We start from the raw sequence: 24,787 nt of genomic DNA, 5'->3' as shown, positions 1-24,787 counted from the left end.
AATTTAAAGGACAAAGTAACCTTTGCAGATTAAGTTGCCACTGCCCATATAAAATAAGCAAAATCGTCTCGTAAAAATAAAAAGACACTTTCCCCTGCTCCCTGTGAAACGGCTAAGTGGCATTTTGGGGGGGCTCCGAAGAGTTCCAGTCCTTTACGTCTCAATGCAGAAAGAATTCAGCGAGAGGCAAAGTGATTTATTAGAATAAGAAGTGATTTATTAGAATATGAAGTGATTTGTTAGAATAGGACGTTTGTGAGGCTTACAAGCCCACGGGCGAGAGGGTGCTGTGCCCCGAGAACTTAGTGGGCTACAGTTTTATAATCAAAGGAAAAGTGGGGAGGGGGAAAAGACCACTTTCCTCCTCGATCTTGAGTAGACATCATGCTTCCATCATCAGCTCCTCCTCCAGGTTGGGCAGGGGAGTTTCCTTGTCCCTACATGGTCAAGCTAGGACTATCATGGCACTATGGAAAAATTATTTTAGGTCTCAGAACAATGAGCATCTTTCATTGTGAAATGTTACCTTTCCATAAATTATTGTTTTTTATATGTTCTAGGGGTCATTAACTTACTGAGCTCACTGGGCAGGATGTGGGTCTCATGCCACCATTGTTCTCTTGTTTGGGGGCATGTCTTGTGCTTCTATTGCATGGTTTTGTTGCTAAGCAAGCCTGCTTGGTTTGTGGTTAAGTAAACCTGCTTTCTTGAGGGAAAACTAACTTACAGGGGTTTCCCATACTTTTTTCTACTTACAATCCCCTAGTGGGAGTAACTATTTAATCACCTACTTTGTCCCTTTACTCTGTCCCTATCACCTGGAACGGAAGCTATCAAAATTTACGGTTTAAGATGAAGTCTAAGGTGCTCCGAAACAGTGAGTCATTTTATCCTATACTGTGCAACAGTGCTTTTAATAGAAGGGTTTAAGGAAATAGACTGAAGCTCCCCAAAAGAGAAAAAAGTACGAAACCCCAACCCAGCTTCACCATGTGGTAAAGCTTCTGGGTCTCAACTATCCCCCTTTACGAGTCCCCAAGACCTCGAAGACCGACGCCTTCCTAACCACACTGAACTGCAGAGAGCAAGGAGAGAGGCGGGACCTCATCGGATGTAAGATGGCGGCCGAGTGGCGCTCTAGGCGGCTCCGGCCGCGACTCGGTAGCCGGAAGTCCTCCGTCTCCAGCCAGTAGGAAGCGGAAGTAAAGGGCGGTCGGCGTCTGGGCTCTATCTTTGCGAGGCCGGCTTGCGAGCGGAGTCACGGGAAAGGCGCGTGTAGGCCGCTCACTGGCGCAGCTGCTGCCGCCCCGCCGCTGCGCCGCCCCGCCCCGGCGTTGTTGCAGGTGCAGTCGTGGACGAAGCGCGGTCCCGGCATGGACTGGAAAGGGGCTGCGGGCGGCGCGTGTGCTGCCGCTGCGCGGCCGGTGACAGGTACCTCTGGCGTGGGGGAGGGTTGTGGGGAGTTCTCGCGGGCGGAGAGAGGGTCTGGGGAGCGAGGCCACCTTGTGTCCCGGTCACCTTGAGCTTCCGTTTCTTCCCTGACTCAGTTTCCCCTCCTGTATCCCAGCCCTCCCCTTCTTTGCGAGTCTCCCGAGTTGTCCCTCGGTGTCCTCTGGGCACATACCGTCTCTGCGAGGGTGGTCGCGGGCTCTGTTTAGCCGTTTTGAGCCTTCATTGAAGAGCTTCGAGACCCGTGTGCCCAGGTGCAGACGGAGGTGGGGGAAGTGCCCTAACGTGAATTTCGTCCAAGCCTGACCCCAAGTGGGCTGCGAACCAGCAGTTTGCAGGACTCCGGTTGGAGAACGAATGGATCTTTTTTTATAGATTTCTCTTTTCCCTAAAATGAATTCGGGTGATGAATATTGGTTTCGTTTTCATTTAATACGAGGATCTGGTGGCTGAAAATTGGATGATCCGGTTTCACTTTTAGTGTGGGACCTGCCAGAAGAGAAAGATCTGCGTACATCGCCAATAAGTTATGGGTGGGAGCTCTTCGTGTTCCTTGGCCAGGATCTCTAGATCGTTTCGCATTTCTTGCCCGATTTGAGAACTGGCATATTTTGTTCATTCAAAGTCCTGGGGTCTTATGCATTACTGTGTTACACTATATTGGAAACATTCATTCATCGTGTACTTGGCCAGCCAACTTTACTGTGTGATGTTTGAAGACATTTTAAATAGCTATATGACAACAATACAAAATTTGGGTTGATTGTAGCCTTTCCATTTGACTTGCTTTTGTTAAACTTAGCTGAAACTCATTTTTATTGAAGGAAATAAACGTCGCTTTGTACAGTAGTAGGGCATCTTCACAGTGCATATTTAACTTGAGGAGAATAAATTGAACTATGGAGAAAATACCATTAGACTTTTTCTCCAGTTACTTGCGATCATTTTCATATTACATGTATAGTATCTAATTTTAACCCGAAATTGGATGTATGTGGTTCACAGCAAATGGGTTTTGCTAATAGGTATAAGTGTATATTAAGTTTAATTTTTTCAGAAGTAAATTTACTTCTCAAGAAGAGTACTTCCTGTTATTTTTCCTCACTGTTATCATATATGTTGAAACTCAGATGGCTACTTATTAACTTGCACCCTGCAAGTTTTTTTTTGAGTTTGTTAGCTATTTTCTTCAGTTTAAAAATGGAAAAAGAAAAAGTTGATGATGCTTTATAATTTTATGCCTCTTCTGTTTTCCAAAAGTGAAAAACATTTGCCATAATATAATTTTGATTAATATTTTTGATAAATGAGCAAGAGATAGTGTCTTAAAGAAACCGGGCCACACACTAGATCTTACAGATGAATCTTTTGGGCTTAGAACCTTTAAAGACTGTTTTTAATTTATCCATCATGCTGGAAGCATGATGCCTATAATCATGCAGTGCCACGCTGCAGATTCTGACAGCTGTTATTTCACAGCTTTTAAGGGTTGCTTTTAAGGTCAGAGGGTCAGAGTGATAAGGGATCTCGTAGAATGAAGCCGTCCTCAAACAGAAGGCCACTCAGTGACGTTCTCATTTCTACTTCTCTGGACAACCTTTTCCTCTGGTGTTACCTGTGGTAATCAATGATGTGGGGTCTGGGGGTGGGAAAGCTCTTCTTTAATGTGTAGCTTTCCTCTCTTTCCCATCTCTACTGATGCTGTATTGTACCCCAGAAACTCTCTGTCTCTTTAAAACAGGGCAGGGGGATCTCTGGGTGAGTCATGGTATGTAGAGTTTTCATTTCCACCCTTCTGAAGTCTTAGGCTTTTTGTAGCGCCTTTACTCTTGGCGCCACCTCCCTTTCTTCTAGTGGCTTTCATTCATCCCTTAATGAACAAAGTCTGTGTTTATTTTATTTTGAGTGCCTCCCGTGTACCAGGCATTGTGCTAGGCATGTGAGTGTGGCCGACAAAACTCCCTGCGCTTGAGGAGCTCACATTCAGTCCCCAGAGGCAGCCCAAGCATGGATCTGTTCAGGCTGGTTGCTTGGTTTGGTTTGCTCCCAACTTCAGGCTCACACCCTTGGTTTCAAGTTGAAGCTCTACGTCTCTCAGCCACGTGGGTCCCAAGGACTCTGCCCCTAGAGAATCTCTGGACTTGCCTTGGGTCTTGTAATAAAGCCCTTTGCTCATTCTGGGTCTACACAGTATGAATTCTTACCCCTTCTTAAAGCCAGAGGAGCAGGGCAGAGAGCATGGTATTGTGGAACTTTCGAAAACAGGCAGACGTGGGTTCCAAACATTGCTATTTGTTAGTCGGGCAAGTTACTTAGCCTCTCCGAGCTGCCGTTTTCTTACTTTTCAAGTAGGGACGATGGTGTTTCACGCTTTATGCAGCGTATTCATGGACTGCCTGCTGTTTGCCAGGCCCTGCGCTCTTGGCTCTGGTGGACAAAGTGGACGAGGCCGCCCCCCTCGGGAGCTGCAGTCTCCTGGGGCCTTGTGTGGAAGGGCTGGGTAACGCGTTTGCAGAGCGCTTGGCAGTGGCGCTGTCCAGAGTGATTCGCCCGGAGTAATTGCTCTGTAAGTGCGGGTGTTTCCTGGGGCCTTCGGTCCCTCCCTGTCCCCTCCCCAGTCTGTGCATCCCCTCGGCCTGGGAGTACTGTGCAGCGGCATCTGATTTCTCGTCTGGAATCAGCACTGTTGGGGGATTACACGTCTAGGTCCCTTCAGGAAAAATGGTGAACACAGCTGTAGCATTAATACTGCTTGGACATAGTTCATATGCGCTGTCTCTGCTTTAGAAACTTAGTGACTTTGGGGGGAGGATGTTTTTGATTTTTTTTTCCTAGCCACAGAGGATATATTTCCAAGGCATATTTTTGAGGCCTTGTAATAACGATGAGTTATTATTCTATAATTTAGAAGACAGTTTCTAGTTTTTCTCTTCCTTACATATTTGAACTGGAGCAGTTAGTTCTGGTGTAGTACTTGACACTTTACAAAGTGACTTTCACGTTGCCTTCTCAATTCGCTCGTGGCGCATGTTGCGGCAGATACTGTTATTCCTATTTTAGTGGGAGACTACGGGCGAGGGAGTTACCAGGTAAGGTGCCTGTGGTTAAACCGCTAGTAAGTAGCAAACTCAGGAATTGATCACAGGTGCCTGACTCTGAAGGTTTTCTCTTCTTGCTAACCCGTGTTTGTTCTATCATGAGGAGCAGGTTTCTGAGGCTACGTCCGTGGGCCTCCAGGGGAGAGTGTCGGGGAGAGTTGAGTGGGCTGAAATTGTATGGAAAAGTTTGGGTCCTTGCTTTCTCCTCTGCGGGAAATGTCAGTAACTTTTGCTACATTCCGAGAGGGGCCTGCCTCGTCTTCGACCTCTCCTCCCCTGCCCACCGCCCCCCCCAAGCCAGGAATCAGGGCCAGCAGGTTTCATTGTCAGAGGTCTAGTTTGGTTAGTCCTAGTCTTTATCGATGTTGATTTTTTTTTTAGTGTTTATTTATAAATGGGATGTTCAAATTAATTTTTTTTTTGTTTCCAAAGAAGCTGGCAGTGCCTGAACTTCAGACTCTTTTAAAAGCAACTTCTCTATTTGGTAGAATTCATTTCTCTTCGGACCATTGTTCTTTAGAGATATTGTGTGTCATATGAAGCAAGATGTTGGCACAAACGATAAGGCTTTTTGTAAAAGGAGGATACTGACTGGTTGCTCCGGTATATGGGCTGTCTCTCCCCAACAGTGTATATTATAACTGGCGTCGAGGAATTGGGGTGAGCTTTACCAGACCTTAACATTCAGAAGCACAAGTTTGGTTTAGTGTTTCCCACATATTCATGTCCCCTTTGGGTTCCCATTCAAATGGGTGGAACTTGGATGCTGACTTTTTATATCACGGTGGAAGTCTGATTAGGGTTCTGTTAGGCAGACTTCCAGGGATGAAAAAACAGATCAAAGAAGTCTGCAGCCGGAGACCTTTTCTGAAATGATGTGGACACCAAGGATCTCGGCATGCTTGGTGAGGCTGCTGCTGGGAATTTAGGAGGCCTGCATTTTGTGGCCCTGCTGATTCACTAGTGACCCCAACTTTCTTATTTTATAGATGGGGATCTATTGAGTTCTTACATTTCCTCATTCCAGAACCTATATTTGATTTTACATTCGAGACTCACCCTATTAGCTTCCTAAGGCTGCCATAACAAAGTACCACAAACTGGGTGGCTTAGAACAGCAGTTTATTGTCTCACAAATTTTTGGAGGCTAGAAGTTCTAAATTAAGGTGTCACAGGACCACGTTCCTTCTGAAATCTGCAGAGGAGGATCTTTCTTTGCCTCTTCCAGCTTCTGGTAGCCCTAGGTGTTCGTGGCTTGCAGTGTAATTCCAGTGTCTGCCCCCGTCTTTACCAGGCATTCTCCCTGTGTCTCTTCATGTAGTCTTCCCTCTGCATGCCTGTCTCTCTGCCCACATTCCCCCGCCCCCTGCCTGCCCCGCCCCTTTCTTTTAATAACACCAGTCATTGGACCAGGGCCTACCCCGATGACCTCATTTTAACATGATTACCTCTGTAACGACCGTATTTCCAAACAAGTTCACATTCTGAGGTACTGGGGTGGGGTAGGACTTCACTCTCTCTTTTGGGGGGAATACAGTTCACCCTGTAACGCCCTTCATTTGTGTTTTCATCTATCTAAGCTTTATTTACTCTCCTGCTTCATAAAGTATGATTGTGTGCAACCTGCTGGGCCACCAGCTGACTTTTATATCTCCGTATGGTATAGGCACCCAGGAGATGAAGTGCAGCCTTTGTAGGAGAGAGTGTAATGAACGACACACCTTTAGTGTGTGTCAGTCATCAGCAAACAACTGCTGAACTATCTAGATAGTAGGTGCTGTTATATTTCAGAAGCGTTTTTATTTCTGTGATAGTCATGTTATTTTGTATCTCTAATTATTAAGATTCAGGTTTAAACATTGCCTTGTAATGAAACTTTTTTTTTTCTCCCTTTTTAGGGGTTTGCCATAAAATGGGCCTTCTGACTGTACTCACTGGACTATGGCTGTTTTCCTCAGTAAAGGCAGATTCAAAAGCCATTACAACCTCTCTTACAACAAAATGGTTTTCCACTCCGTTGTTGTTAGAAACCAGGTAAGAAGACATTTTTTTTCTGTCACATGTTTGAGTGAAAATGTAGGCTCTGCTAGTGAATATTCAGGAGCTTTTTAGGGAGTGAGATTCTCATCATATGCATTTAGTAAGAGCTTCTTTCAGCGTGCACTGTGCTGTGTGCTGTTCACAGACTGTTAGAACACAGACTCTGTCTGTCAGCAGGCTAGGACTGAATTGATGATAGAGATCTTTAGGGATTTCTTTAGACAAATATATTGAATTGGTTAAATTATTATGTTGTCTTCCAGGGAAAGTGTAAATGTGGTAATAAGGGAAGAGAGAGTTGTACTTAAAAGAAATTTTCTATTTATTTGAAGAAGGTGTTAAGAGGTGTTTAATAAAAGGAAGAGAAGAGAGCTTGGCAAGGTGGGGGAAGAGGACATGCCCCTCCCAAGAACTTGGAAGGAGACCCCAAGATAAGAGAGTGCAGGGGGAAGCTGAGAAAGTGGCCACATTTTCTCCAATTGTAGCATCTCCAAAATCAGGATGCATTTAATCAAATCAAGATGTTATCTTAAAATTGGTGGCATCTTTCACTCAGTGTTTCATAAAACAATGATATGTCTTAAAATTGACAGTGTCTTTGGGCAGCATTTCATCCTGCTATTCCTGAAACATACTGGACCCCCCAGCCTCCTATCCCATCTCTACCTTAGTGCTCCTCTGCTGGGACTGTACCATCTGGGGCTACAGGAAACTCTAGAAGATGATTCGTGCCTGTCTGCCTGATCCCCTACATGGCCATTTCTATCCCGCTTTGTTCCTAGGGTCTTGGTGCAGAAAATGAGTTTCAAAGGCCTAGGCCTTGAAGGGATTTAGAGCATAGCAAATATGTAGTAAATCACATCAAGGTTCCCACTGTTATCTCTCAAACTAGAAGAGATTCCCTGGTCTGGGGAGTACAGAAGAAAATAAAAGTTGAAGGAAACTTGACAACAGCTCAAGTGAACCCTAAGAAGGAGTTAGTAGATGGATCGTAGAAACCACACATATGTTTTTAGGAAAAAAAGAAAACATACATCTCAGTTTCTCAATAAAGAAGATCTCCCAGGGACTTCCCTGGCAACCCAGTGGTTAAGACTCTGTGCCTTCGATGCAGGGGGTGCTGGTTTGATCCCTGGTCAGGGAACTAAGATCCCGCATGCCATGTGGTGCGGACAAAAAAAAAAAAAAGAAAAACGATCTCCCAAACTTGTAAAACAGAATTGACAGTGTCTTAAAATTAATAAAATGCAATATAGTCAATGATTTCTTAGGAGATTTTAACCCAAGTGTATGTTTTAGTTAGTGTTTGTAATATAAATATAACCAGATACCTCTCTTTTAGTCAGTTTTTTGTTTATAGAGGGAAACTTATTTTTATTGTATCTCAAATAACATATAGCTAGGACCTGTAGAGAATCTTTCTACAGCATACGTTTAGGTAGGTGAACCATAAGCATTTGGTAAATTTCAGAATTTGATACAGCTGGAAATTTGAACTGTTGTGTTATATCAGTTAACTTTGTGGTCTAATTTTATCTTCTGACATCTTCCCCTTGATCCCTAGGAAGATGTGAATGAAGAGTCTGTTGTGTTGATAGTGTACACGGATAGTTGTGCCTTCTAAGGCAAAGCCTCCTTTGGTACAGTATTGAGGAGAGGCCAGTGGGAACGTGGGACGCGTAGGAGCCCGTCTTGACTTGCTGAGGAGCCTCCCCGACTTTCTGCTGAACAGACTTTCTCCCATCACTTCTCTGTGCCTCCCTTTCCTCAGCAATAAAATGGCAAACCCCCTCCCCCCCGCAAAACTCCAACAACCCCGTCTCGCCCCCAGAAACCCCCAGACTCCACTGCATGTATTTCATAGTGATGTCACAATAACTAATTTGATAAATAGGTTGAGCCCCTCAAATGTCCGCGCTTTGTTAGGTCTTGGTTGTTGTAACGGTGAAGTGTCGTGCGAGGTCCTGGACTGCCTGAGCCAGGACTCTTGTAGCTGAACATTTTTTCTTCCTTTCTGCTAATCTTATTTTGGATGTTTTATCTGGTGTCAACCTAAGTCATTGAAATTTACTATCACTTTCTAAATAATTTTGTGCAACTAAACCGTAACGGATGTTTTATGGTATTCTGCTTAACATTCTTCACTGGATTACATTGCATTACTCTCACTTACACTAACAAATTTCTTGGTGTTTGTCTTAGAAGAGTCTTATGGCATATACTTATGGACTTCTGAGGAAGTATGCTAAAATTGTCAGCCTTAGTTGATCAGTTTTTTTTCAGTTTCTTTGATCTCTGTGAAGTGAGTATTGTAAACTGTTTACTTCACTGCAACTTACCCATAACAAACATAGCGCCTTTTCATGATATCCTGGCCATTTGCCATTGTGGTTCATTATTTTTACTTCTCTTCTGTGGCTATTTGCGAACAGTTTGCCAAGGAAATGGGACGTGTAGGCAACTCAAAAACACTGCTGTGCTTTTTTGGAACTACTCTGTATTCACCTCCAGAGCTAGCTGAGGCCACTCTCCTTCCCTCCTGGGTCCATGGCAGACACTGATGGTGGGTCCCAGCACTGTCCATTGGGGGAAGGGTGCAGGGACAGAATCTTTTTCCACACATCGAGGCATGTAGCTAATACAGACATTTTGTCTTCCTTGCTTCTGGCCCTTAGGGACTAAATATTTTTAAAATTTTTAATAAATTTATTTATTTTATTTATTTGACTTTTGGCTGTGTTGGGTCTTTGTTGCTGCGCGTGGGCTTTCTCTAGTTGTGGCGAGCGGGGGCCACTCTTCATTGCGGTGCGTGGGCTTCTCATCGTGGTGGCTTCTCTTGTTGCGGAGCATGGGCTCTAGGTGCGTGGGCTTCAGTAGTTGTGGCTCATGGGCTCAGTAGTTGTGGCTTGTGGGCTCTAGAGTGCAGGCTCGGTAGTTGTGGCACATGGGCTTAGTTGCTCTGCGGCATGTGGGATCTTCCCGGACTAGGGATTGGAACCCGTGTCCCCTGCATCGGCAGGCGGATTCTTAACCACTGCACCACCAGGGAAGTCCCCGTGTGTAGTTTTAGGTTGGACCTGATGCTAATGAAGGGTTTGTAGCTTTCTGGTTGTCCATGAAGTGATATATATTTAATTGAAGTAGAGCTTTGAGTATGTTTTGAGCAGCTATAGTTACTAACAGAAATATTGTGTAAATAAAGTTCTATTATTAAAGTTGAAGCAGTCATTTATTGAGTGCTTATACAGTCATTTATTGAGATATTATAATGGCCTGAGAATACAGCATGATAGATTTGAGTGATTGAAATTGGAATGTAAATTCCAGATTTTTGATTTACTAACTCTGTGCCCGTAAGAAAGTTAACAAGTTTATAAGTGGAGAGAATGGCATATATATAATGTGCTCTTCCTCTACCTGTCACCCAGTTTTAGTGACTGTCAACTCAAGTCCAATAACCATCACCACCACCACCCTCGTAACTTCTCCCGCTAAAATATTTTATTTTATTTATTTATTTTTTTTGCAGTACGCGGGCCTCTCACTGTTGTGGCCTCTCCCGTTGCGGAGCACAGGCTCCGGATGCGCAGGCTCAGTGGCCATGGCTCACAGGCCCAGCCGCTCTGCAGCATGTGGGATCTTCCCGGACCGGGGCACGAACCCATGTCCCCTGCATCGGCAGGCGGACTCTCAACCACTGTGCCACCAGGGAAGTCCCCGCTAAAATATTTTAAAGCAAATCCCAGACATCGTATAATGTCATCTGTAAAAACTATCAATATTTTACTCAGTGGAAGTTTTATCGATATTTTACTCAGGTATCAGAAGCTAAAAAACAATTTAAAACAAAAAGCAAACAAACTTAAGCATACTATAAACAAATGGGGGTGTTCCTTTTAATAATATCTTGTATTGTTCCTGTCTTCCATGGATTACTTCAGTGGATCTGGTAATTAATTTTCTTAAGGCTGTTTGACACTTAGACGTTGTAAGACTTATTTATGCAGTGGGGTGAAAAAGAATGTATGTTTAAGAAGTTTTCCTGTAATTATATGAAAAGTATATATTTATGTGCATATGGCCTCTGTAGGAATCTAAGCTAAGATTCACTTTGTATTCTTACAAAGAATACAAAGCATTTACTTGCATATCATAATCTGTTTTAGTACCTGTTTTCTTAGACTATAAACTATTATAAGGTTGGTATGATGTCTATGCCAGTTACTCGAAAGCCTAGAAAATGCCACACTCAAGGAGGCACTAAATAATTTAATACATTATGATAATGGGTATTTTCAGAAACCTATTTTTAGAGAAGCTGTGCATTACCAGGAAATGTTTCTTATGTTGCCATATTTCTGTGTCTAGCTGTGGAGTAGTGTGAGAGTTGTACAGCCCAGTGTTGACAAGTAATGGGAAAGTCTTGCTTTGGCTAGGTAAGCTGAGATCCAGATCTGTAGTTTGCTTTCAGACAGGGAAAGACCACCACTACATTGGTATGCCTTGGAGGAGAAGATTACCGATTGACATGAATCATTCAATTAGTACATGCATTTTCTTTTAAGGGATTTTAGGCTCTTGAATGCAGGGAAATGTAGAATAGCCATTTTATTTTAGGTCAGTACAGTAGTGTAAAGTCAAGGAAAAACTTAAGATGGCATTAAGTTCTAAGACCTGATTTTATTAAATCAGTGCTAACTTTAAACTAACATTTGGTGATTTTGAAAATTTGGATTTGTGGATGTAAAAAGATTACGACATGCTGCCTTTAGTCTCCTAGAAATTTTTCTAGGGTTCATGTTTTCTTCGGGAGAAACTTAGGCAAAAACATATTGTTTTGTTCTTTGCAAGGTATTTCAGAAAGTGAGTGAGCAGAACTAGTACTAGAATTATCCATTTCCTAATTCTGCTTCTACTACTGACAGCATTTTCACAAATGAGATTTCATAACCTTTCTTTATATTGGGACTTCCCTGTTGTTACAACATTTCTATTATTCTAGGTTTCTTTAGGGATACCTATTAAACTATTAAGTGAATAAACTACTAAGCTAATTATTAATAGCTAATAAGCTAGTAAGACTTGCTTATCATTAGAAAATATATGTTATACATGTTCGTGTATAATATATATTATCAAATAAAAGCCAAGCTTTGGACATATGGTAACTTAAAAATCTATTTTTACTCTCCTTAGTAATATAGCTTATATTAGAAGATTTCATTAAGTTGTTTTATTTCTGATATTTCCCCCTTTTCTCTCAGTGAGTTTTTAGCAGAAGACAGTCAAGAGAAATTTTGGAATTTTGTAGAAGCCAGTCAAAATATTGGATCATCAGATCATCACGGTAAAATTGAAGCAAATGCTTCTTTAACTTCGGTGTCTGGGAATATATTAGAAAAATTGACCTCTTTCAGAGTATGTGTGGCATGGCAGTTAATGGAATACATTCTTATCTTTAATGACTAGAGTTGTGATGGTAGCCAGCAGAGTCAGCACAAACTAGTAATTATTTTTGAAAAAGTTTATAACTTTGGTGATAAGAGCTACCTTTGATTTTTTTTTTTGTTTCTCCCCTTGTTTTTGTTCCTTTGTGTTCTTTTATTGAAAGTGCTACATGAATATTTTGTGGAAGTCAAATTCATTTAAAATCATTTAGCATTTACTTAATAACCATCAGATTTGATTCACTTTCTTTTGTTATGAACTAATTATACAACTGATCTATTATCTGTTAAGTTTGTTATCATTAAGTTAGTGCCATCCAGAATGTTTTCCATTATGCATGCCAGCCACACACAACTGGAGTGTCAAGGTGTCAAATTAATGACAAGGTAAACTGTATCACTTGTTTACAGTTTTTGATGAGCTTTCACAAACATTTTCCAATTCAATATAAGCTACATAGAGTATGAACATTAATAGTCAAAGATGCTGATACATGAGTAGTTAAAACCTTGAGTATTACATTGACAGGCATAAGTCCTTGTTGAAGAGAAAATGTGTAAAAATTATGTGACTGCTGTTAATATTTGACCAATTGATTTTTAACTTTATGATATTTAAAAATTAATACATATTTAAAAAGTCAAGTCTGAATCTTTTTTCGTGATTTAAGTGCATAAAAGTTTTGAACAAGCTTTGCTTACATAATTTGTAACCTTTAGTTACATAATTTGGAGTCATCTAGAATTGTTTGAGTTATCAAAAAAATCATTTTAGTTTATGATTTCGTAAAACAAATTCATCAAAGTGAGTTTTGTCATGAATTTTGAACTCTGACATTTAAAATGAAATTTCTTCAATATAAATGCTAATGTGTTCCTGGTTATTAAAATTAGGGGAGTATGAATTCTTGGAAGTGACCATAAAAGTACGTTAACCATTTTATTTGAAATACTAGTCACAGTCCCACCACCCAAAGATAGTCACCATTAACATTCTGGCAACATTTTAAGATATTTCTTTCTGATCTCTTTTTCTACTTAGAAGGTGCTAATGCCATATAGAACCTTTTACGTTTTGCTTTTTTAAATGTTAAATATTTTTGTTAAATTTCTTTTTGGAATAGATAATAGTGGTTTAAAAGTCAAAGCTATACAAAAGGCTATACGCAGAAAAATCTTGTTCCTCCTGTTTCTCTTGGCTTTTTATAACCATTTAAATTAATTTGTTTAGCCTTCAGTGTTTTTTTTCTTTTTTACAATAAATACATAAGTATGTATGCCTATTTCTTATTCTTTCTAAGAGTAAGAAAAAATTGCGTACTATATACATTGTTTTGTACCTTGTGCTTGTCGTTTAATATATCCTGGGGATTTTTTCATACTGGTACATGCGTTTTTTTCCCCCTCAGATAATGTGTTCCAGTTGTTTTAATGCTTCTCCCCAAACTACAGTTTCATTAGTATCCTTTAATATCTTGTACTTCCTCATCACACTGCTCCGTCTTGTTGGGTTATTTGAACAGATAACATATGCAGACACTGTGGATACAAAGACAAGTCACAGTTTCAGGCTTTGGGGGCCCAAAGGCTCTTTGGGAGGGGCAGTTAGTAAATAGGTAAATGAGTAAATGATGTGCTAAGTGAAAGAGGTAAGCGAAGAAGTATTATGGGAGCAAAGAAGAGATGAACTTGGTCCAGTGAGGCATGGGGTAGGGGTAGGCGGTGCCTCCCTGGAATAGGTGCTCTCACAGCTGAATTCTTCCTGAGGAAGAAAGTAGGAGTTAGTCATCCTTGTAAGTGGGAGAATTGCAGTCCAGGGAGAGAGAATAGTCTGAACAAAGAGAAGAAAAGTCCAATTGCATGGTGTACTCCAAGGAATTCTAAACATTTGACAGCAGTTCAGGACAGTATAGTGGTAACATTTTGCAATCAGTATGCTTTTGTAACACATAGCTTTATACTTTATGAACTATCGTATTTGGATACCTCTAGTCATATAGAATTATTTTGGTTAATGTTCTTCCTGACAGGTACTGATTATTCCTATTATCATGCAATATTGGAAGTTGCATTTCAGTTTCTGTCACCACTACAGCAGAATCTGTTGAAATTTTGTCTGTCTCTTCACTCCTACTCAGCGACAATTCAAGCCTTCCAGCAGGTGAGTTCAGTGCTTACACGTGACAGTATTCTTTAGTGGTTGCATATCTTGATCGGCTGTATTGCAGTTGTCCTGGCATTGTGTTACAGAACTATACCTTTTCTACCTGAAATTGTCTAGGATGTACAATTTGTTTATATATAATAAGCAAAATTGATGATGTTAAATCTTCAAATAACGTATTATAAAAAATATAATTTGCACTCATTTTCATTTAAGGAAAAATAAAATATGTACACAAAAAACTGACTACCAGACTTTATTTATGCAACACAGCTGAAGAGAGAGGCGATGTAGTTTTTGCTAAACCAGTTAACCCTGAGTGTGATCATAGCCTGTAGATCTAAAAGCAGTTCACGGGAAATACAGCAGATAGGAAATGTGAAACAGTATCACAGGAATACAGTCAGGAAAAACTAGAATGAGGAAAGCTTTGTAGTAAAATGATCTGATTTTGTCAACAAGTAAGTTAAAAGGAAAAGAAAAGAGGGAAGGAGGAGCTTCAAGAGAGATTTTAAAAAGGTGTCAACTTAATGCAACGTGTGGATCTTGTTGGATTTTTAAAAATTATTTATTTATTTTTATTTTTGGCTGCGTTGGGTCTTTGTTGCTGCGCGCGGGCTCTTCCCCAGTTGTGGTGAGCAGGGGCTACTCTTCGCTGCGGTGCGCGGGCCTCTCATTGGGTGGCTTCTCTTGTTGCAGAGCACGGGCTCTAGGTACGTGGGCCTCAGCAGCTGTGGCACTCGGGCTCAGCAGTTGTGGTTCGCAGGCTCTAGAGCACAGGCTCAGCAGTTGTGGCGCACGGGCCCAGTTGCTCCGCGGCATGTGGGATCCTCCCGGACCAGGGCTCGAACCCGTGTCCCCTGCATTGGCAGGCGGCTTCTTAACCACTGTGCCACCAGGGAAGCCCCTTGTTGGATTTTGAGTTGAACAAACTCGTAAAAAATAGAGAGCAAGAGAATCAAAGGTGTGTATACTGATTGTATGTTTGGTATAAAAGAAATGTTAATTTTAAAACCTTTTTTTTAATTCTGAAATAAAACCAGCATAGAAAATGACTCACAAGAAATATATAGTATAAAGAATTATTATGAAGTGACCACTCTTGTAATTTTCACCTCGGTCAAGAAATTGAATTTAGCCAGGCACCATGGAAGCCCTTCATGTGCTGTGTCCCCATCACAGCTGACTTTTGCCCTTCAGAAAGAACCACTTTCTTCTGTTGGAATCATTTGCTGTTTTGTTTTGTTTTTTTTTTTTCGGTACACGGGCCTCTCACTGTTGTGACCTCTCCTGTTGTGGAGCACAGGCTCTGGACGCGCAGGCTCAGTGGCCATGGCTCACGGGCCCAGCCGCTCTGCGGCATGTGGGATCTTCCCGGACTGGGGCACGAACCCGTGTCCCCTGCATTGGCAGGCGGACTCTCAACCACTGCGCCACCAGGGAAGCCCTGTTTTGTTTTTTTTAAAAAAAGATTTCATTGCCCAAGAGTTCATCTCCAAACAATAGAGTTTAGTCTTGCCCAGTTTTTAAAAATTTATTAATTTTTTTGGGGGGGTGGATGGTCTCTTAATTTATAGGTTCTCCCTCTATCCCTTTCTTTTCTGTTGAATAACTTACACTGTTTGCCCTATACATTTTTTTTTCCTTTGGCCCCAGCAAGGGCCTTGCTGGATCTTAGTTCCCTGACCAGGGATTGAACCCAGGGCCCTGGCAGTGAAAGCGCTGAGTCCTAACCACTGGACCACCAGGGAATTCCCAATAGATTGCTATCATTGCAGAAATTTCTCTTTACAGCACTCGTCTGTAAGAATAAGGGTGTTACTCTGTTCTTCCCCCCTCCCCTTTTCTTACAATAGCTTTGTATGGGATTCGACACTGAGACTTCTGCTCAATTTGTTGTGAAATTAGTTTTCCTTAACTTTTGGAGGTCGGCATGGTTCCCTATTCTGTTGATTTTATGTTATGTTAAAATACGGTGGCTTTAAAAAAAAGGTAGCTTGCTTTTTGAAATTTCCTGACTCTGTTCCCCTCTTGCACTTTTATATTTGGACTTTTTCTTTTATTGGCTTTTATCTCTGTCCTACTTGCGTTTTATTCTGCCCTCAACAGTTTCTCCTTAGAGTGGGGCCCTTTCCTGGAAGGGCGTCCTAGCCTGTGAGTTATGAGTTCACAGTGGTCAGCCTGCCTTGTGCTTACCTGTACTAGGTGAAACAAAACCCGTCGGCCCACCATGCGTTCCAGTGAAAACCTTTTGGCTGTTTTGGGGTTTTCTTGTTTTCAGGATCATCAGAATCTCTGCAGTTTCCCTCTGCTTCCATGGCCTCTGATGACCGCAGGTCATTTTTGTGTTTTGTATCATGGGTGTTTCCTTCCACCTAGTTTTGTCATAAATGTGGTCCACTGGTTTTTGTTTTCATTTTTGCTTTGTTTTTATGGGAGAACTTGGGAAGATTGAAAAACTATGCTGCTGGTGGCCATCAATACAGAATTGTATTACTTTTTTTTTAAAGTGTGATAATGGTAGTATGTTTTAAAAAAAAAATCTCTGTGTTTTGGGAGTTCCCAGGTGGCCTAGTGGTTAGGATTCTGGGCTTTCACTGCCATGGCCTGGATTCAAACCCTGGTCGGGGAACTGAGATCCTGCAAGCCATGCGGCCGGCCAGGAAGAAAAAAACAAAAAACCTCTGTGTTTTATTGAGACATAGTGAAACATTATAAATGAAATGCTGTTTGGAGCTTGTGTCGAAATGATCCAATGGAGTGTGGTAGGAAGGTGGAAGAAATGAGATTGGCCATGAATTGATAATTACTGAAGCTGGGTCATGGGTACACAGGGGTTTAGTGTACTGTTCTTTCTTCTTACAAACACAAGTTTGTAAGTTTTGTAATAATTTACAAAAAAGAAGAAAAATGTAGTGGAAAGGTTTAAAATTAATTTTTCATAGCAGGCTTTCCATTTCCCCCCCTCTGTTCTTAATTATTTGTATTCCAGCAGTAGAAAAGGACATTCAGTAGGAATATGTTACATAAATGACATCAGTGTGTACCCAGGCCTTGTCATTATGTCCTTTCCTTTCCCCATCTCTACACTCATGCTTGTCAGTGTGCCTCTCGTTTAAGTTGCAGGTGGACTTATCTCATTGTGCCTGGGCATTAGTGCATTTCACTCTAAACATACCCCACGTCTCATTCAGCCTTTCCTTTGAATATCTTAGTGTGCTCCTTGGATAATTTTACCTTTCCATCTGTACTCTTTTTTTAGGCCCTGTTGGTTTTTTAGATTCAGTGTCATTCTTCCTGTTTCAGGGAGGGGCTTCACATTAATCTGCGTATTATACTTAATTAGGACTGCGTTGTTATACTTTGACACTTAAAATCGACATTTGTAAGCTTAGTTTTCTACAAAGTACATACTGTGTTCCCTGGATATCTTTTTTTTTTAACATTAAAAAAAATTAATTATTTTTGGCTGCATTGGGTCTTCGCTGCTGCGTGCACGCTGGCTTTTCTCTAGTTGCAGCGAGTGGGGGCTATCCTTCGTTGCGGTGCATGGGCTTCTCATTGTGGTGGCTTCTCTTGTTGCGGAGCACGGGCTCTAGGTGCACAGGCTCAGTAGTTGTGGCGCAGGGGCTTAGTTGCTCCGCGGCATGTGGGATCTTCCCGGACCAGGGTTCAAACCCGTGTCCCCTGCATTGGCAGGCGGATGCTTAACCACTGCGCCACCAGGGAAGTCCCCCCCAGATATCTTTTGATATCTTCTGAGATAGAATTTTAAAGTTCTATTTTGGGGATAATAATAACACCTACCTCATGGAGTGATATTGGGAGGAACTAGATGAAATAATACAAAGAAAGCAGTGAAGCATAAAGCTCTTTCTGTCACATAATGGGTGTTCGGTAGATGTTAATTTTTGCTTTTACTGATGTTGTTTTATTATCATTTTATTACCTATTTAGAATATTCATGTTTTTATCTTGTTTTTGGTTAGAAATTATTTTTTAAAATGTCCTGTTTCTTAAATGACAGATAGCAGCTGATGAACCTCCACCAGAAGGATGTAGTTCATTTTTTTCAGTGCATGGAAAGAGGACTTGTGATTTTGATACCCTTGAGACTCTTCTACTAACAGCTTCTGAAAGGTAGATTGTGTGTTTCTTTATTTAAATGTCCTGCATTCATTGTGCTTTCTCCTATATCAGGTCCACCATCTGATTTTTCTTATGGGTTTTTTAGTCCGTAGGTATAGTGGTTTAGAATGTGAATTCTGGAACCAGAACCAACTAGATTTAAATCCCAGCTCCATCACTTAAAATAGTTTTGTGAATTTAGGCAAATTACATAACCTTTCTTTCCTGATCTTGTTTCGAAATAGAGATAATAAGAGTACTTACTGTTATTGTTACTTAATAATGACTGTATCGGAGAGATTACATAGGCTTTGTCATCAGTTTAGTAAAGAATATTCTGCGTATTAAAGCCAGTGCCTGGAGTAATGATATTAATGATAATGATCTCTCAGGATAGTATTAGTTTCAGACAAAGGAGACTATTTAAGCTAATTGCAAGCTTAATTTGGATATTCAATTGGTAATCAGTGGCCTGATGTTTTTTTGCTTAAAGGTAGGTTTCCTGTGGTGGACAAATAACAATAGGTACCTCTTGCTGTCTGCCTAGGGCAATAACCCCTCTGTACATCCTCCGATGCTGTTATACATTGTATAACAGTGATCTCTCTCTGTGATATTGCCCTGCTTTACCAGAAGTGCCAGGGGGTGTTTTAGGTGGGGAAATTCTTCTTTAGTGAGATCATCTGCTCAGCACCTGGCCTCTGCCCACCAAATGGTCTGAGTGCTTTTTCCTCAGGGTGATTACCAGAAACTCAGTGAGCATTCAGCTGTCTCGGGGTGAGGTATGGACATTCAAAATTGGCTGCATAGTAAAGTGCTGTTTCCTTGGGGAAAACAAAATTGACTGACTTGAAAAATTCTTTCTTTAATTTGTTAAAATAATACAGACCTTTATAAAGAAAAGAGTGATAATGTCTCCTCTTCTGCGAGGTGGTAACTATTTTTAATGGATTGGCATCCATTCTTTTATACTTTTTTCTGTGGTTATAAATTTATACAGGTAGGTAGGTTTATTTTTATAAGGGGCATTTTCCACTTAGTACATGTAGGTATACCTCCTTAAGAAGGATTGGTAGGTCATAAAGTCTGTGCATTAAGATCTGCTAATATCTTGATGTCACTCTTAGAGAAGTTTTCTTGAGGGGGGAGTTTTAAAATTTATGAGGATAACCTAAATTTTAGATGCAGTAGTAGGATGATCATAATAGTAAAAATGATAGAGGAGGGAGATACTGTAATTGGTAAGTTATACGCTTAGATTTATCCTCTGCTTTTTTGCATTATTTGCGCTTAGGTCTTCAGATAAAAAGATAATTACATTATATTTATATGGTAGAATAATTTACTAAAGTTTTAGTACTATGAGGGCTGGATGTGTATCCTTTTTCTGGCTTTTTTACCCCCTGCTCTAGAAATTGGTAACAATTATTAGTCAAAGTCTACATTTTAAGGTTAGTATTTATATAATGTACATTCGTTAATTTTAATTATGAACAAATAAGACTGATACCTGTTTTGTTTTCAGTATTCTTACTAACTGAAAACTATTTAAGACTGTGATACTTTTTATATTAAGATGCTTATAATGTTTGCTTAAATTATCATTGCTGTAGGTTCATTTTGTACTGTTTTTAATGTTTCAAAGCTTTTTTAAGTTAACAATTTTAAGCTTTTAATATTTATTTTCAGACCAAAACCTTTATTGTTCAAAGGAGATCACAGATATCCCTCATCTAATCCTGAAAGCTCAGTGGTTATTTTCTACTCTGAGATTGGCTCTGAGGAGTTTTATAAGTTTCACCGACAACTTGTATCAAAAAGCAGTGCAGGCAAAATCAATTACGTATTCAGACATTATATATCTGTAAGTATTGACTTATTTTATAACTGTTTTAAATATTAGTTTGCCCACCACAACCTTAGCACTTCAGCTAATAATTTCCCCCTTTATAAAATGATTTGAACTACTTTTTTGGGAAGTGTAGTATTTTCATCAAATCTGTTATTTGCACATAGGAGGTACTTTGCTTGTCTTTCTGAAGAAATGTAAAACAATATGCCTAAAAACTGCTGTATAAAATTGACATTCTATTTCAGCTTTGATTTTTTTTTTTTTTTTCCCCTGGCCATGCCATGCGGCTCCTGGGATCCTAGTTCCCCGACCAGGGATTGAACCTGGGGCCCTGGGCAGTGAAAGCACAGAGTCCTAACTACTGGACCGCCAGGGAATTCCCTACGTTCTATTTCAAAATGAACCATGTAAATTGTATTTAATTTGGTCCAGATATAATATGGTCATCATACTATGGAACTGATTCTTGAATTCACTTCCTTTCCAAACCCTTCTTTTTTTCTTTTTGACATCTTTTTATTTGATAGAAAAAGGAGGATTTCTAAAGAGGTAAAATCAGGCAGAATTGATTTAAAATTAAGCTTTTGAAACCTTGTGTGGCATTTAGCATTTAAAATATTTATATGTAAAGATCGTTGGCCTTTAAAGTTTCTGTGTCATATTAAGCTCAGTAAATATCGGATGTTAAGTCCATGGGAAAGTAAAATAAAAATTTTAAATGAAAATTTATATGAGCAGAAACAGATTTATCAATATCCAGTTTTAGACACCGCGCCCCCCTGCCTTGCTCTATTGCCGTTTTTTTAAAAATATTTATTTATTTATTTGGCTGTGTCAGGTCTTAGTTGCGGCACGCAGGATCTTTTGTTGCAGCACATGGACTCTTTGTTGGGGCATGTGGGCTTCTCTCTAGTTGTGATGTGTGGGCTCTAGAGTGTGCGGGCTTAGTTGCCCCGCGGCACATGGGATCTTAGTTGCCCGACCACGGATCAAAACTGCGTCCCCTGCATTGGAAGGTGGATTCTTAACCACTGGACCACCAGGGAAGTCCCTATTGCTGGTATTTAAAGGGCCATCTTCATTCAGGATGATGGTAAGCCTGTGACATTAGGTCAGCCCTAACCCTGCCTGAAGACATTTCAAGTCAGTAAAAAAATGTACACACACACATTTACACACACGGTCTCAACAAAGCACTTCTAGGTTTGAAACCTCACCAGTTTTCAACCCTGTGTAGGTTCCGGAACTGCTTTTTTGTTTTCTCCATTTCTTCACGTGGTTTGGTGACCTTTGCCCTTTCCACTATCCCTTCATCTGTTTTTTGTTTTTTTTTTAATTTTTTTTTTTTAATTTACTTTTGGCTGCCTTGGGTCTTTGTTGCTGCGGGTGGGCTTTCTCTAGTTGTGACGAGTGGGGGCTACTCCTTGTTGCGGTGCCCGGGCTTCTCATTTTGATGGCTTGTCTTGTTGCGGAGCGCCGGCCCTAGGGCACGCGGGCTTCAGTAGTTGTGGCTCGCAGGCTCTAGAGCGCAGGCTCAGTAGTTGTGGTGCACGGGCTTAGCTGCTCTGCAGCGTGTGGTATCTTCCCGGACCAGGGATCGAACCCGTGTCCCCTGCATTGGCAGGCGGATTCTTAACCACTGCGCCACCAGGGAAGCCCCCTTCATCTGGTTTTGTTTCTACCTTGGAATTCCTGTTCCCACACTTGTGGCAGGATCCACAATCTAAGGATTCCCATGGAAGTTCAAGCATGTTTTGAGTGTGTAATCCTAGGTGATGGCTATGTGACGTTAACATGGTCAGGCTCTGTGTGCTGTGATGTATAAAGAGCTAGGTGGGAATGCGTGGAGAGCTGAGTGGTGATGGTGGAATACTTGTTCTGCTTGCAGAATCCCAGGAAGGAGCCTGTTTACCTCTCTGGCTATGGTGTGGAGTTGGCCATTAAGAGCACTGAGTACAAGGCCAAGGATGATACTCAGGTGAAAGGTGAATTTGTAAATCAAGACCAATGTGTTTTCTTTTCTTTAAATATGAGTTAAAGGGGAATTTGTTTCTTTAATGAAAAAGAATAGATTTAGGAGTATAATGAACCTATGTTTGAATCTTGGTTCTGTTATATCTGAGTTGGGTGACAAATTCTTTAGGCCCTATTTTTTTCTCTGTAGAGTTCAGATAATGATATATGCCTCTTAAAGTATTTTTGAGGAGAAAATAAGATGTAGAGGTAAAGAATTTAACAAAGTTTTTTTCACAAAAGAGTTCAGTAAGTAGTAGCTATTGTTATTGATGATAGGTAGTTCACAAATAGTAATTAATTTGTGACCCAATGTGAAATCTTAAGCTATCATATAATTAACAAACAGTTTCATGTTTTTATATTATTTTCTGCACTTGGAACAGTTTACTGTGGATACTTCCTGTTGTAATATTCTAGGGTTTTGAATTCATTATTTCAACAAGTTTTATGCGTAATCTTTTTATGTCTTTTGAGCTTGTTTTAAAAGTAAAAATGATTGGTTTTGGTACATGGAAGATAGCCTCGTACTTCATTATCCTGTCCTCAATAATTGTATTTAGGATTAAGTTGCCTAGTTGCAAATTCCTCAGAATTTTGATATTGAAAAATCCATTATTCATAATTTTAAAGGTATTAATTTTGAAATATTTAACATGTAAAAATTTCCACAGTTTAAGGAAAAACACATTCTTTCTTTATCCAGGAACACAGGATATATCAAAAACTCATTTATTATGTGTGTTTGTTAACCACTATGTTAGTTGAGGTATTCAACATTTTAAATGCTATTATAGTTTCAGGTGTTTCAAATTTTTTTCAAATATTATGAAGTTAATATTTTTATTTCTAATCTGAGTGATTAGACATGTATTTGCTGTGCTTTTGTAGGAACTGAAGTTAACACCACAGTGATTGGTGAAAATGATCCTATTGATGAAGTTCAGGGATTTCTCTTTGGAAGATTAAGGTATGTATATTCTTTTGGGAAAGGGTCTTATTCTCTTTAAACCTCCAGCCTTCTTCACATTGTAAGCATCATCTTTCTCTTTACTGCCTGAGTTACAGATCTCCCAACAATACTTTATGTATGTAATCTGATATGAGGAGATGACCAGTTAGTTTGTAGTACAGTTTATGATTTCTGGCAATTCTGAAGCACATTATTCTTACATGATACTATGGCTGCCTGCTTATGGCTTAAATTGATTTATTTTCTGGACCTTGTAGTTGATAGCATAAAGTTACATGCCATTTTTTGATTCACATAATAGGAGAAATCTAATTGTTTTATACATTCTTTTCCTGAGGAAAATCAAATGTATTTTATGTTAGAGAGGTCATAGCTATTATTTATTTATTTTTTTGCTTGTTTATTTCTTATCTCTTTTTTAAAAAATTTTATTTTATTGAATTATAGTTGATTTACAATGTTGTATTTATAGCTATTTACTTATACTAAACATAGTTTGAAAAATTGCAAAAGAGTTGTAGTAGGAGGTGTGGTAGATTTTATATATGTTCAGTTGAAATACATTTTATTACAATTTGCTTTATATGAAAGAGGATAGGAAGTGGCCTTTTGAAGAAAATTCCATAACTGTTTTATGAAAGCATAATAGAATTTTATAGCTGAAAAATGTTCTTAGCTGTTATTTTAAATGTTGCAGTTATTTCTGTTATGATTTGGTCATTGTTCAGAGCCCTGAATTCTGCTTTATCTGGAAATCTTAATTAGGACATCTATGGTGTGCTTTTTTTTTTTTTAATAGAAATAGTATGTGTAGGTGCAGTTTCATATATTTTAGCTTTAACATTTGACCCAGTGAAATGACAGCTAGACTCACAGTTCAGTAGAGATGACTTTGTTGATGTTGAGTGACTGTGCATATGTTGAGTTCATCCTGTGCAAATGCACATTTCTTTGTGTTGAACATCAGTTATGGCCTTATTAATATGCAGTCAGGTTCCATTTTTACTGCATCCAGGTTTCCAGAATCCATTTTCATATTCATGTTTTATATGTTTGTTTTTTGGATAGCATTATGATTTCATGTGTTTATAGCACAAAGGTAGTATGTAGAATACTGAAGACAATTTCCTTTTTGGACACTCAGAATGGTTATTTAACTAAAGTAAGTGACCCATTTTAAGGTATTTTTACCATGAAGAAAAGTGTAGTAACTGGAATGGATTGGTGGGATGGTGAAGGATCTGAGTAAATATTTTACTTTCAGCAGGTTGCATTTAAGAAATTTTGAGTTTCTACTGTTAAAAACAGGATTACTCTGTTCCATCTGTCTGTCTGATCTAAATGATCTATCTCTGCCTCTGAAAACTTCTGTTTTACTAACTTTAAATAGAATGCACTGTATTTCAAAATAAAACTAAACAAAACGCAATAATCTTGGTTAGCTTGAATTATATTCATGTGACTAAAGGATTTATGAGTGTGTAGCTGAAAGAAACTCATTTTGGGATTGGTAGCAAGGTATTTCCAATTTTATTTTGAGAAATTAAAAAGGTTCAGGAAAGGATGGAGAATAATATAACATACCCCTGTACTCACCACCCAGAATTGACTGTTTCTATTGTA

At 39.8% G+C, this 24,787-nt stretch overlaps 1 protein-coding gene across 1 annotated transcript in view; it reads left to right on the top strand.

Moving 5' to 3' along the window:
• Positions 1 to 1,223: 1,223 nt before the first annotated feature.
• UGGT1 (UDP-glucose glycoprotein glucosyltransferase 1) overlaps positions 1,224 to 24,787 on the top strand; it is a 94,252-nt gene continuing 70,688 nt past the window's right edge. Inside the window, exons 1-8 of the mRNA XM_079709875.1 lie at positions 1,224 to 1,431; positions 6,446 to 6,581; positions 11,852 to 11,934; positions 14,065 to 14,195; positions 18,226 to 18,338; positions 20,016 to 20,190; positions 22,067 to 22,163; positions 23,083 to 23,161. Coding sequence (XP_079566001.1) covers positions 1,374 to 1,431; positions 6,446 to 6,581; positions 11,852 to 11,934; positions 14,065 to 14,195; positions 18,226 to 18,338; positions 20,016 to 20,190; positions 22,067 to 22,163; positions 23,083 to 23,161 — 872 coding nt within the window. The 5' untranslated portion in view covers positions 1,224 to 1,373. The remainder of the gene's footprint in view (positions 1,432 to 6,445; positions 6,582 to 11,851; positions 11,935 to 14,064; positions 14,196 to 18,225; positions 18,339 to 20,015; positions 20,191 to 22,066; positions 22,164 to 23,082; positions 23,162 to 24,787) is intronic.

The sequence above is a fragment of the Hyperoodon ampullatus genome (assembly GCF_949752795.1).
Source record: "Hyperoodon ampullatus genome assembly, chromosome: 8".
In the NCBI taxonomy this organism is placed as follows: Eukaryota; Metazoa; Chordata; class Mammalia; order Artiodactyla; family Ziphiidae; genus Hyperoodon; species Hyperoodon ampullatus.
Note: the sequence above shows the minus strand (reverse complement) of the source record. Positions and strands in the feature narration are given on the sequence as shown.